Below are 17,240 nucleotides of genomic sequence, written 5' to 3'. Positions count from 1 at the left end.
GCCACTGGATACAGTTTGTTTCTAATTACTCTGCCCCATCCCTTCATAATTTTAAACACTTCCATCAAATTACCCTCTAATCTCCTCTGTTCTAACAAAAAAAGTCTCAAATTTTCAAGTAAAGTTTCAGTTCCAGTCCTTCCACACAGCTATCGCCAGGTAGGCATTCCACCTCTAGGTTAAGAGGAAACCTCTGCCCAATCTACATCACATTAAGCACATTTGTTGTTCACCCACCACTAGGGCTACTAAGTAGAGAAGAAAATGAGATCAATGTAACAGTCACAAGTGCCCATGTCTGGAAGGGACTGCACAGGAAAAACAGCAAGTCTAATTTTCTTTCATATAAAAACAGATCCCTTTGTACACACACTGAATGTTCCGTTACTATCTCGACTGACAACTTGGACCAAAACCAGAGCTCTGACCTTCAGTTTAAGTAAGAAAACACACACTTCATTGTGGAAAAAAAGCAGTTTAAACTTTTATTAGGATGTACCATGTTAATAGTTTACATCAGTGATATATTGAGGAGTTAAATGCAGCATGATTTTACCAGATAATAGTAATAAACACTCTATTTGTACCCTGAATAAATTAGTATCATCCTGGACCGGTAACAGACTTGCTCCAAGTAGTTTAAAAAAAAATACCAAAACAAGCATATCCTTTCCCACCTTTGCTGAGCAGATAGCTAAAAAAGTTTTGTTCTCTTTCACATGTAGCAAGTAGTCGTATGTGACAATATTAGTACCGCTAAAGTTGTCAAAAGATCTGCAGTCTAGCACCAGTTCTGCTCGATATATAACCAGCTATATCATCCCAACTGGTGAAGCAACTTCTGTCAACATTTTCTTTTTTGGAAACATAACCACAAAATTGTTTCCCCCATGAATAGCACTCCACCAGCTATGACAATTTAATACAATATCCTGGAATCATTTTATAGTATCCTATATAGCAGTTCTAGTCAGTACTCTATTTCATCCCCGTTTTAGACAGCTGTTGAAAATACATGTAAAAGTTAACAAGTACAACAGCCTGGTTCAAGTACTACGTTGATTATTAAAGCTCTGAGTTTATGTATCCTTTTGTCCTTTTGTGAATCGGAGCTACTTCTGCAGCCATTTCAACAGCAAAAATAAAAAAGTCAGTAAACGATCAAGAGCAAAGTGTGGAAAAACAAAATAAAAAATGATTTTTGCATTAAAAGCAGAAAGTGAACATTTAGCAACCAGACTTCAGCGTATTTAAGAAAAAATCAAATCAAAGCAGGCTCCATAGAAGACATCACTATTCCAAATTTACTTAAGGAATTATTTAAAAGTTAGTGCATGAGTACATAGAATACCCCATATCAGTTAAATACAGTAAATGGAATATAAAAAAAAGTGCACACAATTTGCTTAGGAATGATGTTTCAGTTAACGGAAAAAAAAACAATGAAAGGAGGACCAAATTACTGGCTTCTACGTGCCAGGTGGATGCCATGCTTCTATCAGTGGAAGCAAATTTCCAATTTCAGAGTACAAAGTGAATGACCCAAGAATATCACTACTTTGATGGGCTAGATGCCCCACATAGCCTGAGCAAGTTCAAGCTTTGTTTTATATTACTGGCACTGACCAGCCATTACCGTCATCAATAAGTATGATCAATCACATACAATGCTGCACAAGATTAAAGGAGGTCAGGTAAGTGACTATAAACCGAGTCCAGGAGTTTCTGGCTGGCGTCCTGACTCTTCCCTCCAGCAATCTCGAAGAGCTTGTCCAGTTTGTCCTCTGCATGGGGAATCTCTTCTATCACTCCGAGCTCCTCTTGGTTAAGAATATGAAGCATGTCATCAAATACAGGCTGCAGGTCACAAGGATCCAAACGTACCTGTCGTAAAATGGTGTCTTTCTTCTCTGCAGTTCAGAAGGGAAAAGGATATTTAGGCCCATTTGAATACTTTTGAACAGTTCCATCCAAAAAGTTTTAATATTTTAGCTCAAAACCTAAGTTTTTTTTTGGTTTGTATTTTTAATTTGTTTTTCCTTTCATTTTTGTCACCTATCCTCCTAAAAGTACCAACTCATGCTAGAATACAAATTCACACAAGTGCTCTCCAATACCTCACCCACAAGACCATTCTACAAGAGAATGACAATGGGCAAAGCTACACAAGCATCTATTAGTAGGTGGTTCAATTCTGGGGGCATCACAATTAAACCAAATACCGTTCCAATCAAACATCCACTGGCATGACTCTCCAGCAGAGACCACTGGATAGCCACCAGAATGAGCATGTCCCCTGCTGATTTTACCTCCTCTTGAGCCCAGGATCAGAGAGGTCAATATTAGTTCTCCTCCTGTCACCTTGGCTAAGATTGGTTCATGCATCAGAGACCAGCCACTGAATCTGGGTCCTTCATTGGTCTATGTTTTAATTTTCAAGGGGGGCTTTAATTTTCATATAGGCAGAGCAAACCAAATTTGCAGTAATAGTGCAGAGGATGAGTTCATGGAATACATTCAAGATAGTTTTCTAGGTCAGTATGTCGAGCAAGCCCCTGGATCTGATGGGTTGCATCCTAGGGTTTTTAAAAGGGGTGGCTATAGAGGTAGCGGATGCATTGGTTTTGATGTTCAAAATTCCCTAGATTCTAGAATGGTCCCAGTAGAGAGAGAGAGATAGAGAGATAAATCCAGGAACTATAGACCAGTTAGTCTGACATTAGTAGTAGGAAAAATGCTAGAATCTTTAGTAGGGATGTGGTAACAGGGCACTTAGAAAATCATATGATTGGGCAGAGTCAACACAAATATATGAAAGAGAAATTGTGTTTCACAAATCGATTAGCATTTATTGAGGTAGTAACTAGCAGGGTAGATATGGGGGAACCAGTGGATGTAGTGTATTTGGATTTTCAAAAAGTATTCGATAAGGTGCCACACAAGATTAGGGTTCATGGGATTGGGGGTAATATACTAGCATGGATGGAGGCTTGGTTAATGAACAGAAAACAGTAGGAATAAATGGGTCATTTTCAGGTTCGCAGGCTGCAACTAGCGGGGTACCGCAAGTCAGTGCTTGGGCCTCAGCTGTTCACAATCTATATTAATGACTTAGATGATGGGACCGAGTACAACATATCCAAGTTTGCTGACAATACAAAGCTAGGTGGGAAAGTAAGTTGTGAGCAGAACGCAGAGGTTGCAAAGGGCTATAGACAGGTTACGTCAGTGGGCAAGAACATGGCAGATGGAATATAATGCAGAAAATTTGAAGTTATCCACTTTAAAAAAAAAAAAAAAAAAAAAAAAAAATTTTCAATTCTATTTTTCCTACCAATGGTGGTATTCAGGGGGACCTAGGTGTCTTTGTACACGAATCACAGAAAGTTAACATGCAGGTACAGCAAGCAATTAGGAAAGCAAATGGTATGTTGACCTTTATTAGAAGAGGATTGGCATACAAGAGTAAAGAAGACTTACTGCAATTATATAGGGCCTTGGTGAGACCACACCTGGAGTACTGTGTACAGTTTGTCTCCTTACCCAAGGAAGGATATACTTGTCTTAGAGGGAGTGCAACAAAGGTTCAGCAGACTGATTCCTGGGATGGGGGTGGGAGGGGTGGGAGGAGGGGGGGGGGGAAATTGTCCTATGAGGAGAGAGTGAATAGACTAGGCCTATATTTCCTAGAGTTTAGAAGAATGAGAGGTGATCTCACTGAAACGTATAAAATTCTTAAGGGGCTTGACAGGGTAGATGCAGGTGTTTCCCCTGGCTGGGGAGTCTAGAACTAGGGGGTCACAGTCTCAGACTAAGGGGTCGGCCATTTAGGACAGAGATGAGGAGAAATTTATTCACTGAAAGGGTTGTGAATCTTTGAAATTCTCTACCCCAGAGGGCTGTGGACGCTTAGTCATTCAGCATATTCAAGACAGAGATCTCGATAGATTTTTGGATACTAAGGGAACCAAGGAATTATGGAATAGCACAGGAAGGCAGAGTTGAGGTAAAAGATCAGCCATAATCTCATTGCATGGCAGAGCAGGCTGGAAGGGCCGAATAGTCTACTCCTGCTCCTATTTCTTATGCAGCTGTTCCAAACTCTCCATTTTCTTTACTAACTGAGACATCAGGTGAAGCTTTTAAGTTTTTAAAATTTGTTTCACTTTGGCTCCATACTATTGCACCTTCAGCCATGGCCTACTAACATAGATTTTTTTTATAACTTGAGATTGCTGCATGTATAAAGTATTTTACTGCACTAAGAAAAACATCCAAGTGGCAAATTCCCAAAGAGAGAAGAAGCACAGTAACAAGTTATGGTTACCACAATTATAGAAAACACAATTATAGTTATTCCTAAAACTGTATTTGCAAATAAAATTTCAATATCAAGTGAAATGGACATATTCGAAGTAAAGTAGGAAAGCATATTATACAGTAGGTGATACTATTCTCCACTTCAAATGGTTTCAGTATCCTTATAAAACTAAAAGGCCAACTATACTGCTCAAGTAATGGATTACATTTTAGAAGCAATTATAAATAAAATGCAGTTTTTACCTTTGGAAATGAAGGATCCAGTTCTACTGAGAACTGAAGATGAAGTACTTGAAGTCGAGTCACAGCGAAGGAGAGGCTCTGATTCATCAACAAAAAACACTTTTGTCTTGTCAGCTGAAGATGGCTCAACCGTTGTGGTGGGAACAGCAGGATTTGGAGTAATGCCATTTTTGCCGTTAAGAACAGTGACAAGCTTCTCAACATCCAGCTGAAAAAAAACCTAGATTATTTTAGATTCTACAAAATGTTTACTGAATAAAGTAGCTCAAACCAAAAATGATTCTGAACATGTGCACATAGCAAACCTACAAAATTTAAATAGTCGGAGCTCTTTCATTAGCTTAGAAAATGAGAGCAGTTTATAAACCTGGCTCACGTTACCAAAGATTTACCAAGCGATTGTGAATAGGGATTTTTCCCTTTACAACAAATACTGTACAACAAATACTGTACAAAAATGGTAACATTTCTGTTTATCAAAGTTTATATTTTGTAAGAGATTTCTCCTTCCCTTTATGACATAACCCCCTGCTCTGCCAATTCCACTCTATAACCAAGAAGGAGGTGGTGCACAAGAGTAGAACAAGGTACTGTTGCTAGCACCTCGGAATATCTCACCATGATGCAGTAAAGATTAGAAAACCTGCTTGAAATCACAGGAGCAAAACCTGCAAATCCTTAGTAGCAATAGATGGGGCCCTTTCATCATTCCATTACTGGGCACATGACAGACAGGATTCACTCCAATTACTACTTTTTGAAATGGAGGAGGTCAGGCATTCCACAAAGACTTGACATTCCTGATTATGTCAAATCCAATGCATGAAAATGCTACCTTGCAAGTAATTGAAAATAAGCTATTATTGATTGTAAATATTCCCTTGTGGATTAAAAATATCTGTAGCCTCAATAAATACACAAAAGACATGCACAATATTACAATTCATGCATTGTGACAGCAAAATAAACCCGATTATAATAATGATGTTACTCTGAACATCTATCACTATACTAGCCCTACACAATAAAGACAAAAAAAAACTACTTTCATGCCTTTATATTCCCTTCACTCTGTGGCTCAATTCTAACTTCATTTTTGAACAATCTTTAAATAGTATAACCTATTCTAACTTTTCTATGTTTTTTCAATTTTAAAAACTGTGCTTTCCTGCAAGAATCACACTACCCACTATGAAGATGGGATTTACTGTCCAAAATTCACCTCTAATCAGTTAAAAACCAACAAAGATTTTCAGCCAATTAAATCCCAGGATTTGAAAAACTGAGCTTGATTTTTTTCCCCAGCATGACTAACCCTCCAGCTGCTGAGAAATGACGCGAATGCCTTCAGGGAAAAATGTTCTTGTATGTGGTGTCCCAGGAGTTAAAAACAATTTCAAATGTGGTCTAAATACTGAAAACCCATGAGCAGGCCCATCTAGATGAATCCGTTTTCTGTTTTTTTGCCTATAATGCTTCTATTTGAGATTATAAATAAGGAATTTAAAAGACAAATCAGAATTGTTTAAATAGAGAATGACATTTCTCTGACAAACTAAGATTAGCATTTAGTGACAAATAAGTCAAGTATTCATTTCCTGCCAGAACCATGGGTTCCTTCCTCTTTGAAGTAGAATTTAGCCAGTACAAAGTTGAAATGATTCGTCATTACTCAAGTAGTATGATGTATTTTTTCCCCTAACTAGTGCTCCTTTATCTTGGGTGTTCAAAACATACTTTGCAAATTAGTCACTATGAAAACTTAATTTCTTAACTATACAAAGAAGCTGCCTGAATATACCAAGAGTGTGCTCTTACACTGGCCAATGCTACTCCATTTCTTTTAAGTTTAGGCTCCTAAACTGCTGAATTTAACCAAGTATTGGCAGCACGGTGGCATAGTGGTTAGCACTGTTGTCTCACAGCGCCAGGGACCCGGGTTCGAATCCGGCCTCGGGTGACTGTGCAAACTCCACACAGACATTCTCCCCGTGTTTGCGTGGGTTTCCTCCGGGTGCTCCGGTTTCCTCCCACAGTCCAAAGCTGTGCAGGTTAGGTTGATTGGCTATGATAAATTGACCCTTAGTGTTAGGGGGATTAAATACATGGGGTTACGGGGATAGGGTGGGATATGTGTTGGTGTAGGGGTTACGGGGATCGGGTGGGATATGTGTCGGTGCAGGCTCGATGGGCCGAAATGGCCTCTATCTGCACTGTGGGGTTTCTGTGATTCAGCATCAATTAGTTGCCACATCACTGTTGCTCAGAAACTTTGCTCTTCCAGCATTTTTAGGGCATTACAAGGTTTCTTCTGGTAACGTGATGCCAATATTGCCCCGATATTGGTTACAACTGGCACTTGCTCAGAATAGTCAGTACACAGTAGAGCTAGCATAACATCTAGTGTTTATTAGAGGTGCTATTGGAAATTACAGTTCATTCACATGCCAATATTTTAATTTTGAAATCAGGCCAATGCTGTGTTGCAACAAGGTAACATTACAGTTGGGGCAGATAAGAATTAAACATTTTTAATAGAGAAGGCATTGGTATAAAAGATCGAATTCAGTGCTTTCCCTGAACAAAAATTCATCCAATGTTTTTTTAATTAAATCAATCACTTTAACAACCAAAGAAGAAAGTGAACCCTCATGTATACAAAGTTTAATACATTGTTTCTCTAATCACTAAGCTAATCTGCAGCAGTCTCAACATGGCCTATTTTCAGTTGTCAACCTTCCTTACAATAATTAGAACATGAAATATCAGTAGCAAATAAAACATTTCAGAAAAATTTATTTCAATATGGCTTCAAAAGAGTCTAGGTTAAGATTTTTAATAACATGTCACCACCATTTCAAGCTACGATTAAAGGGGCAAGATTAAAATCAATATTGCTGGCAATAAGTCACCCACAACGATTTAAATTATTAGAGAAACTGCAGAGACTAGATCGCGTAAAAACAAGGTTTTTTTTTTTTTTTAAACTCTTATATGGAATATGTGTTTTTTTTCGTAGTAAAAATCTCCCAATTCCAGAGTATCCCAACTTAAAGAAATAATCCCAGTGATACAAAAAATAATGTAGGCATAAGAGCTAAACTGAGTGCTAATGGAACCAGCACTTCCTAACACATTTGAAAGTGCAAAAACAGTTAAATAACATCCAACTTTATTTGCTGTCATTCATAGGAATAATTACTAAATGTACATGTGTGGGAAGAAAATTAGTGTATTATATTCAAGACCATGCTATAAGTTCTTATCTATGCTGAGAACATATTCTGCAGTCAGAGTTTACATTAAATTTGTGTGTATGGATTTTCAGCGTCATCCAGTTGGTAATCTTCCAGTACCACGTGGCATGGTTGACTCAATGGGGGAGAAATTCACGTTCGCCAGTAAAGTTGCCAATGTTACCGGCAACTGCTGTTAAGGGCTTCTGGAAATGGCCGCAACATTAACAGAGTGAAATTGGTCTGGGGGGCATGAAGATGGGTGTTGCTGCGCTCACCTTCCATGCAATGCCATCCTGGTGGCATTGTTGGAGGGATCTGGGACAAAGTTTCTGTCCAGGTCCAGCGTTGCAGCTTCCCACAGCCTCTGAGTGACTATGTTGAGCTCGCAAGGAATTGTGGGCAATGAAGAGGCCTGAGAATTAAAGGGGCCATGCACACTGAAGCAATACAAAATAAAATGCAGTGATCAATACATTTTTCAGTCATTTCTGCCTTTTAAGAAATATTCAATATTTAAAAAGTAGTTCCAAATGTGAATATTCAGCTGTTAAAGCTGAATTACCTTCAACAAATGGCAAAATTGCCTCAGCACCAACACAAATGGCTCAGCTAGTCAGGGAAGGGTCTCACATGCAGCACTCCAGCTTTCTGCAGGGGGTCAACACTGCAAGAGTGGCCCTCTACCCACAGGGGCCAGGAGGCCCTCCAGAAAGAACGATGTGGAGTACATCACTAAGACAGTCAGTGCCAGCAGTGTCACCCCCACCACCTGGTTCCAGTGCCCAAAGAAGCTTCACGAGCTCAGAACCCTGGTCAATGTCAGCAAATGAATCTTCAAAAGCCATCTCCTACCAACTGCACCACTAGCCTCACACTGCTCAATGCACAACCCCCAATCAATCACTCACCTACCAACAATCTGCACCAATGACAAGGTACATCTTCCATTCCCCACCTCACCTCCTTGGAGGAGATGGTGCAGGCAATTCTTGGCAGGGGCATGATTTTAGCCCCACCGCTGGCCAAGGGCTCAAGGATACAAGATGCGGGTATCCTCGTATGTTATCCCCCTCTGGCATGCACCTCATGCCTTCCCGTCAGCACAACTCCACCCTTGCGCCTTCCTCATTTCACACACCCAAGAAGAGGCAGCCCGCCCAGCCAGTGGGTCAACAAGGAGGCAGCCTGCCCAGCCAGTGGGTCAACAAGAGGAGGCAGCCCGCCCAGCCAGTGGGAATGCAGGCAGATGATTCCATGCCAGATATCCCGGCCACAAAGGGGCTGTCTGGGAAGTGTCTTCCTCTTCTGCGTCCTCCCTCTGCAAGCGGATGCTGTAAATGCGAAATGAGCGCATAAAATGCTGCAAATTCTCAGTTGGTCAGGCAGCATGTCGACCCGAGATGTGAACTCTGTTTTTATCTCCATGGATGTTGCGTGACCTACTGATATTCGCAGCATGTTCTGTCTTCTCAAAGGCCTTCATTTACCATCCAAAGCCTTGCAAGCGTCCAGCAGCACACTACACACAAAAAAACTTTTCACATCTATTGCAGCAAGACACCAGTTCAATAAAAATCAAAAAACCCAGTCCAAACCCTTAAATTCAAAGTTACCTGAATGATGTGTGTGTCCCTTTAAGAGCTGCAGAGATCACCACGGTCAGCCTGCTTGCACACCAGTTTTGTTAGTGTCTTAATTATTCAAATTAAGTCTATGGGGGTTGGGGGGGGGGGGGGAGAATTGACTTCAATGGAAAAGAGGTGGGGATTCAAACGGGCTGCCGATTCACAACCGTCCTTTTTCCCCTTACAGTCGAATCTCACCCACTCAATCTCCTCTGCAACTTTAAATCAGGATGTAAAGTGACAGAAGGAAATGCAGAATGTCAAATGCCCCATGACTGTGTCTCCAAAGCCCAATACTCATTACAAGTCGATCATTCCAAATCAGCCTAACCAACTTCTGTGCGAAAATGTCAACTGCATCCAGCAGAGAAATAGTACTGGACTGTCTGGAGAGAAAGTTAACTGTGCAACAATGTTACAACTTCTCACTCGACCCACTTACTCAATTCAACACTGATCAAATCCTTGATTTTGCCTGCAGTTACATGCACAAGTTGTGTTGGAGAGAGCTCATGAGTGATATTCTCTCCCTGCCATCGAGTCTTAAAACTTCCTATCCACAACTTATTTTGCTCAAACAAGTTTCAAGTGAGTGACTGAATATTATAATCTGCAAACAACTGTAATGAAATTGAACAGCTATGAAACAAATGCTGGGGGGGGGGGGGGAAAAGAGAAGAAAGAGAAAGGGAGGAAATAGAAGGAAAGATCAGGATATACAGTTATTTCATTACAGAACACACTGCCACAGGAAGAGCATCTCGAACAAATTCAGTTAACCATGTCCTAAAACATTACACAAGACAATTTTGTTTGAGAAAATCTGATTTCCATAAGTAGCCAAAAAAAGCTAAAATGGTAACGGTACAACAGGTAAAGATATAAAATGGTTTGGGATCACTAACAGAAAGACCAACTGAACAGGAACTCCATGGATTGGAATCAGATGCATCGATTGCTTTTAAACAATAATCATGTTCACTGTAGCAGATGGCTACTTAATGAAGACGACATGAATAATTTTCCACAGTGACAGTTCCGCAACAGACATAGCTTGAAAGACCTGAAGAGAGTCCAACATGCAGTGAAGCAAGAGGGTCTAAAACATGCCAATGTGACTGCAAACTGTAAATAACAAATCAACAAGGAATCATCTAGTCAGCAAATTGCAGCTTGTGAAGGTGAAACAACAGAAAATATATGCACAGGTTTGGGGTTAAAAGTCATCACTATCATCGAGTTGCTTCTCTTAGAAAAATGTACTTTGATACAAAATACACATCTTACAATATCAGAAAAAAGTGTACGTGGCCAGTATAGGCTGTGCTACAAATGATAAAATCTCAAATGATAGGAAAGTTTCCCAATCTGATTTCCATGCCCTCCTTCCAAGTATGTAAAGGAATTGGCTATCCCGATGTAACCACAAGCCACACCAGGGATGACGGCTTTTACTCAGAGTCACCATCAAGTAGTAGATGCCATGATCAGTGATAAAGCCAGTATTTCGGTGGTAAACTTGCCTATACTTAAGCTACTACCAAAATGTTTTCAGTCAGATTCCATATTTGGTTTTAAATGAACTAATCTTAAACTTGTCTCTTACAACTACTCACGGGAAGCAGGTACTACTGTTAATGGCGATCTTGAAGCAGATAATGAAAATCCATATATTTTGAACAACTATGTATGACTAGATGTACCTGTATTCTGTACAACAGAATTACTCATGAAGGACAATGTCACTATTTACTGAGCAAGTGACAATCTTATTCCAATAAAGACAGACCACAACTATGCACACTTTACATGATCTGGAAATGAACTAGAAAACATACTTAATGCAGTGCAGACATGCAACACATTGCACAATGCTGTGGAGTGGTTAATTATGTTTCTGCGCTGTGAACCCCACACCACTAAGAGCCTGATTCTAAGAGGAGCTGAGACAAAGTATCTCCCAGTGGGAAAAAAACTGATCGAAGTCCACACCACACTGACAAACCTCTTAATAACTAGTCCAGAGCAGTAATGACAATGGCCTGGCAATAGATCATCTGCCTCACTTTTGGCCACAACTGGTGCAGAGTCTGGTAGCATATCAGGGAACAGGGAGAAACAACATGCCAAAGTTGGTATTTTAGATCCCCTTCAATTAAAAGGTTGCTTATCAACAACAGTGCTGTAATATAAACAATACGACAGCTGCTTGAGAAGGCCATGCTCTGCTCCTAGTTACTGCTTTTTCTGGCACTCAGCCCATTTCCACATTGCTGGCCTGCAATGGACATGGTGAAAGTTAGTCCCCGCGGGGTAACAAAGTGAAATCTCTTTTTTAAAAAAAAAATTAAACAAATTGGATAGCAGTTTCTTTCCCTTTGCTACCAATATTCTGAAATCCAACTTGCCTTATTCGAGAGCAACAAGAGCCCCTAGTCATTCTAGCAGCAATGCTGCAATACAAAAGGACATTAAAGTTAACTTTAAAAAATCATACATTTTTGTTTCAACTTAAGGAAATGTTATATTTGAAAAAGAAACTGGAGAGCAAAAAGAAAATGTATAATGTACAGGAGGTATGATCTTGGCACAAATACGACAAGATGAAAATTGCTCATTATTAGACAAGTTCAAAATGAATTCTTACAATTTCCCCCTTCCCCCTGCATTTTATCCCCTCACCCCCTCCAAGCAAAAGAGTCAGGTCAGAGATAAGCTGGCTATTAGACCAGGCCAGGTCAATTGACTCAAATTAGCCTGGATACAGGGTTTTTGTTTGAAGTACCATTAAACTACATGGTCGAGGCATCAGCAGGAAATTAGAAACAGTATGTGTGAGCACCTACTCATCAGCATTTAATCCTTTATGATTGGTTTCAGAGGCTTTGGAACTGGATAAACATTAGGGCTGTCTCAGTTTTCAGTTCTGGCTGGAGATCTGAACTTTATGGATGAAAGTTGTCGTACACAATATTGTATCATGAAAGCCCAAGCAAAATGGTTTCATCTAAAAGTCTTGTGTTACACATCAGACTGTAAAATCATGTTCTGAAGAGGCCATTATAACCCTTATGAAGAGATTCTATTTTTCCCCCCAAAAAAGTCTTGTGCTAGTTTAGTATCTTGTTGCTTCTGCTAACTTATAAGTACATTTGACCTATACCCGAAAGTCTACTAGTATTTCCACCTGTTAAGGGAGGTAGGATAAAGTGGTGCACATTCTGTCTAATGGACAGTCTTTGACAATGTAATTAGGAGAGAACAGTTAATCCTGGGCATGCTATCTTATACATGGTGTAAATAACGAGACAGGTTTCAGATCTGTCCATTTATGGAAATGACCTTTTGGTCAACCAAAACGAAACTTTGCAGGAAAGTTGAAATGTAATATAGCTAACCTTTTAAAGTGCAAGAGTCTGAGAAATAAATTATATACCAACTGTGCAGATTTAGACACACTATTATAGGCAGGGCATTAAAGCCAGAGAGTGTGTACACTTACTAAGATGCTGCCAGGGGATGGAAAACTATATTTAGGAAGAGATTTGAAAAACTATTTCATCTGGAGCAGAGAAGGCCAAGAGGAGAGTTAATGGCCCATAATTTGCTGTCAAAATAATGGCAAAGCAAAGAGCATTCAGAGTTATTTATGCGCAAACGCTACAGCAACTTTAGGCAAGGGAAGATCACGGTTAAACGTGGAAATCCAAAAGTTGCTGTCCGAGATGCGCTGCTCTGCTGTTAGCTTCACGGAAATGGAATCTCGCTGGCTGCCTCACCATTGAAATGCATTCAACTGCGTGGAGTTGCTGTATTTCTGTGGTAGATGCAAACAAATCTCGCCACAGAAAGTTAAGTCTTGTCCATTTCAGTCTAAGAAACCTTTTAACGACATGAGAAGTATTAATTACTGCCAGCCAACCTCTCTAGCACTGAAAATTAACTATTACAAGTGTGGAGTCGCATTCCTTCAGATTCTAATTGGAGATTTTTAAAATGTCAAATTTTAATTAAGTTTTTGACTTTTCCTTTCTGTCTTTCTCCCCCCCCCCCGGCCGATTATCCAATCTTTCTTTCCCTCTCTTTATTTCTCTTTGTGCCTGATTTGACATGGAATTCACCCACTCTAACTTACACTTCCTTCTCAGTCTTTGTGTTGTTAATTTTGCAATCCTTCAATCGGATTGGTTAAGGAGATACACAGTTGCTTGCCCTATTCACTCCGGTCCCAGATGCCCTGTTTCCCTCGATGTGATGTTATCAGCTCGCACTTTCAGCAACTTGCTATGCAAAAGTTTAAAAAACCTAAACATGCAAGGGCAAGTCTAAGTAACAGCACAGCAAATTATGGGCCATTGTATTTTATGGTTAAAAGCAAAATATGAAGGGTTTGAATAGGATGAACAGGGAAAGACGATTTCCTCTTGTTGGGGAGTCAGTGACAAGGAGTCATCAATTTAAAATTACCAGAGAGTGATCAGAGGGGTTAGGAGAAATGTCTTTATACAGAGAGTCGTTAAGAGCACGGCATCCTTTACCACAAAGAACAGTTGAGGCAGAGGCCAGATTTAGAACTTGTTTTGTTATAGATTCTTGATACCAAAGCAACAATCAAACCCTTCCACAATGATCCACTTGCTAAGTTAGTGCCAATCTTAATGTATAGTTAGTCTAATAAGCACTTCATTCTACGATGAGCTAAAATCAACAAATTAGTGCAATAAATTTGAAATAACGAGGAAAGTTTGGGGAGCCAATAGAACTTTGATATTCTGGTTTAATTTTTTTTGAATACATTCTCCTAAAAAGCCAATTATTGAAAAATCAGATCCAAATGAAGCTGCTTTGCAAGCCTCTCATGGGCTAAGTAGCATTTGGATGTTTCTCTTGTTTTAAAGGCCATGTGCGTAAACAATTCTTTGCATCATAAACATATGATGGAAACCAGTTCTTCTCAGCACCTTCAAAATATCATTAGCTCAATCTAGAAGGCATTGCAACACAATCATGGAGCTGGGGTGAGGTTTGATATGCATTTACTTTTTTTTCTTGGAATAAAAATATTAAATAGTTTCAAAACTAAACTCAGTCACCATATAAAATTCAAGCATTAACTGAATCATAATTCTACATAGAACCCCAAATAAATCTGTCTCAATTAAAGTAATTGGAGTTGAATTCTCATTCAAGCCTTGCAACTACAGTGGCCATGTTTTGGTCAGAGTAAAACCAGACAGAAGCAGGAAATTTATTTTCTAAAAGAAATGCTTTGAGCTAAAGCAAAACAGCAGATTATATATGCAGACAGTCACTTCAAAAATAAACAAACCAACAATTGACAACTGGACTACTTCTGTCCAGTTCTCATTTCCAAAATTACTAGGTGGCCTCCCTCTAATCGGAATTGCTGGTAGTTACCTTATCTACAACTGTGCTGCAGGCCTCCTACTTCTGGCCGACATAAGCCCGTCAATATAGTTTCATTAGCTTTACCAAGTCAATATTTAAAGTGCTAGTCATTTGATTCTGGAGAGACATGACTGAATAACAGTACCCCTCGACTAGAACGGTCTTCAAAACATAAATGCTTTTCCTTCCGCCATTCCTGAAGGTGGTGATTCATGCTCTTGTGCTAATGTACAGGGCCACAAACACTAGCAGCATTACTCAGTATCTGTTCTGTTCTTATGAGCCAATTTGCAATCGTCAGTAAGCTATTCAAATCACTGGTATATCGGCCAAGCCAGATGCATTCTCATCCAACCAAAAAGGTACATTTTCCAGCAAGAGTCCCTGGATAGCAAGTAGTGGAACTCCTGAGGCTAAATGTACTCCTTCCACCACCTGAGATCAGCTAACTCAGCACCAGGGATTGAATATAGCACGTAAAAAAACAAGTATACAGAGAAATACATACAAGTTACAACATGAAAACATGGCATTCGTCCCAACCAGTTTGTCAGTGTTTACCCTACACACAAATGAATAGTGCTAATCACATTTACCCACCCTACTCCTATGTCCCTTCAACCCTTTTTCCTCCATCCACCTATACAATCTAATCTTGATTGTACACAGTTTCTGACTAATACTGGAATTGAATTCCCCTTTGGCCCCATAACTACTGAAAACAGTATGATTCTATCTACCCTGCTAAGCACATGAAAACACACTGTACAAACAGGGCATATATATTCCTTACATAACTCACATTATTACTACATAATTCAGTTTTTTAAGGCGAGAGCAGCTGCCATCAACATCAAGGGTGCATTTAACTGAGCACGACACCAACAGCCCAAGAAAAACGGACATCAATGAGGGTCAGAGGGATAACCTTCCAGTGGCTGGAATCATGCATGAAAGATGATCGTAACTGTTGGAGGCCAAACACACAGTCACAGAACATCACTGTAGGAGTTCCTCAGGCAAGAGTCCTCAGTCCAACCAGTTTCCCTACTTCATCAATGACTTCCCTTCGATCATAAGATCAGGAGTGGAGCTGTTCGCTGACTATTCCAGTGTTCAGCTCCAGTCACAACTCCTGTGATAATGGATTTTTTTTAAAGCAAATCATGTCTGACTAACTTGATTGAATTGGTTGATGAGGTAACAGAGAAGGTTGATCAAGGTAGTGTAGTAGATGTTGTATATGTGGACTTTCAGAAGGCATTCAACAAGTGCCACACAGGAGGCTTATTAAGAAGCTGGAAGCCCTTGGAATTAATGGGAAAGTGACAGTAAGCAAAGGGTGGTGGATGGATGGATGTTTTTCAGGCTGGGAGGTGGTTTGCGGTGGTGTTCCCCAAGGGTCAGTTTTGGGTCCATTACTCTTTGCAATTTTTATAAATGGCCTAGACTTGGGTGTAGGGAGCAGCATTATAAAGTTTGCAGAGGATACGAAATTTGGCAAAGTAGTAGATAATGATGAAGACAGTTATCAGCTTTAGGATGACGGACAGGATTGTGAAATGGGCAGAAACATGGCAGATGGAGTTAAATGCAGAGAAGTATGGTAATGCACTTTGGGATGACTAATATGCAAAGACAGTGTACTACAAATGGCATGATTTTGAAAAGTGTAGATGAACAGAGACACCTTGATGTTGATATACACAAATCCTTAAAAAGGTAGCAGGACAAGTTGATATGGTGGTTAAAAAAAGCATATTAGTTACTTGGGTTTATAAATAGAGACATAGAATATAAAAGCAGAGAGATCATGCTAGGACTTCCTAAAATCACTGGTTAGGATTCAGCTGGAGTACTGTGGACAATTCTGGCACCACACTTCAGGAAAGATATAAAGGTCTTAAAAAGGGTACAGAGGAGGTTTACCAGGAATGTGCGACTTCAGTTATGAGGAGAGGTTGGAAAAGTTGGAACCGTTTGCAACCTTGGTCGTCATATTTGACCCCGAAATGAGCTTCCGACCACATAGCCGCAGCATAACGAAGACTACCTATTTCCACCTCCGTAACATAGCCCGTCTCCGCCCTTGCCTTGGCTCATCCGCTGCTGAAACCCTCATCCATGCCTTTATTACCTTTGGACTTGACTATTCAAATGCACTCCTGGCTGGCCTCCCACATTCTACCCTACGTAAACTTGAGGTCATCCAAAACTCAGCTGCCCGTGTCCTAACTCGCACCAAGTCCCGTTCGCCCATCACCCCTGTGCTCCTGGTTAAGCAATGCCTCGATTTCAAAATTCTCATCATTGTTTTCCAATCCCTCCATGGCCTTACCACTCCCCATCTCTAATCTCCTTCAGCCCCACAACCCCGAGATATCTGCCCTTCTCTAATTCTGCC

The 17,240-nt window shown here is 40.1% G+C and overlaps 1 protein-coding gene across 2 annotated transcripts in view; it reads right to left on the bottom strand.

Annotated features, from left to right (window-relative positions):
• Nucleotides 1–459: 459 nt before the first annotated feature.
• Nucleotides 460–17,240, bottom strand: part of tnfrsf21 (tumor necrosis factor receptor superfamily, member 21) — a 75,857-nt gene continuing 59,076 nt past the window's right edge. For both annotated transcript variants that reach the window (XM_085997106.1, XM_085997107.1), the window contains exons 5-6: nt 4,564–4,771; nt 460–1,910 (exon numbers count right to left, since the gene is read on the bottom strand). In XM_085997106.1, the coding sequence (XP_085853232.1) occupies nt 1,681–1,910; nt 4,564–4,771 (438 nt within the window). In that variant the 3' untranslated portion in view covers nt 460–1,680. The remainder of the gene's footprint in view (nt 1,911–4,563; nt 4,772–17,240) is intronic.

The sequence above is a fragment of the Somniosus microcephalus genome, chromosome 9 (genome assembly GCF_052327205.1).
Source record: "Somniosus microcephalus isolate GS21.2 chromosome 9, FLI_Smic_1.0, whole genome shotgun sequence".
Taxonomy (NCBI): Eukaryota; Metazoa; Chordata; class Chondrichthyes; order Squaliformes; family Somniosidae; genus Somniosus; species Somniosus microcephalus.
The sequence above is the reverse complement of the archived record's forward strand: the minus strand, read 5'-3'. Positions and strand labels throughout refer to the sequence as shown.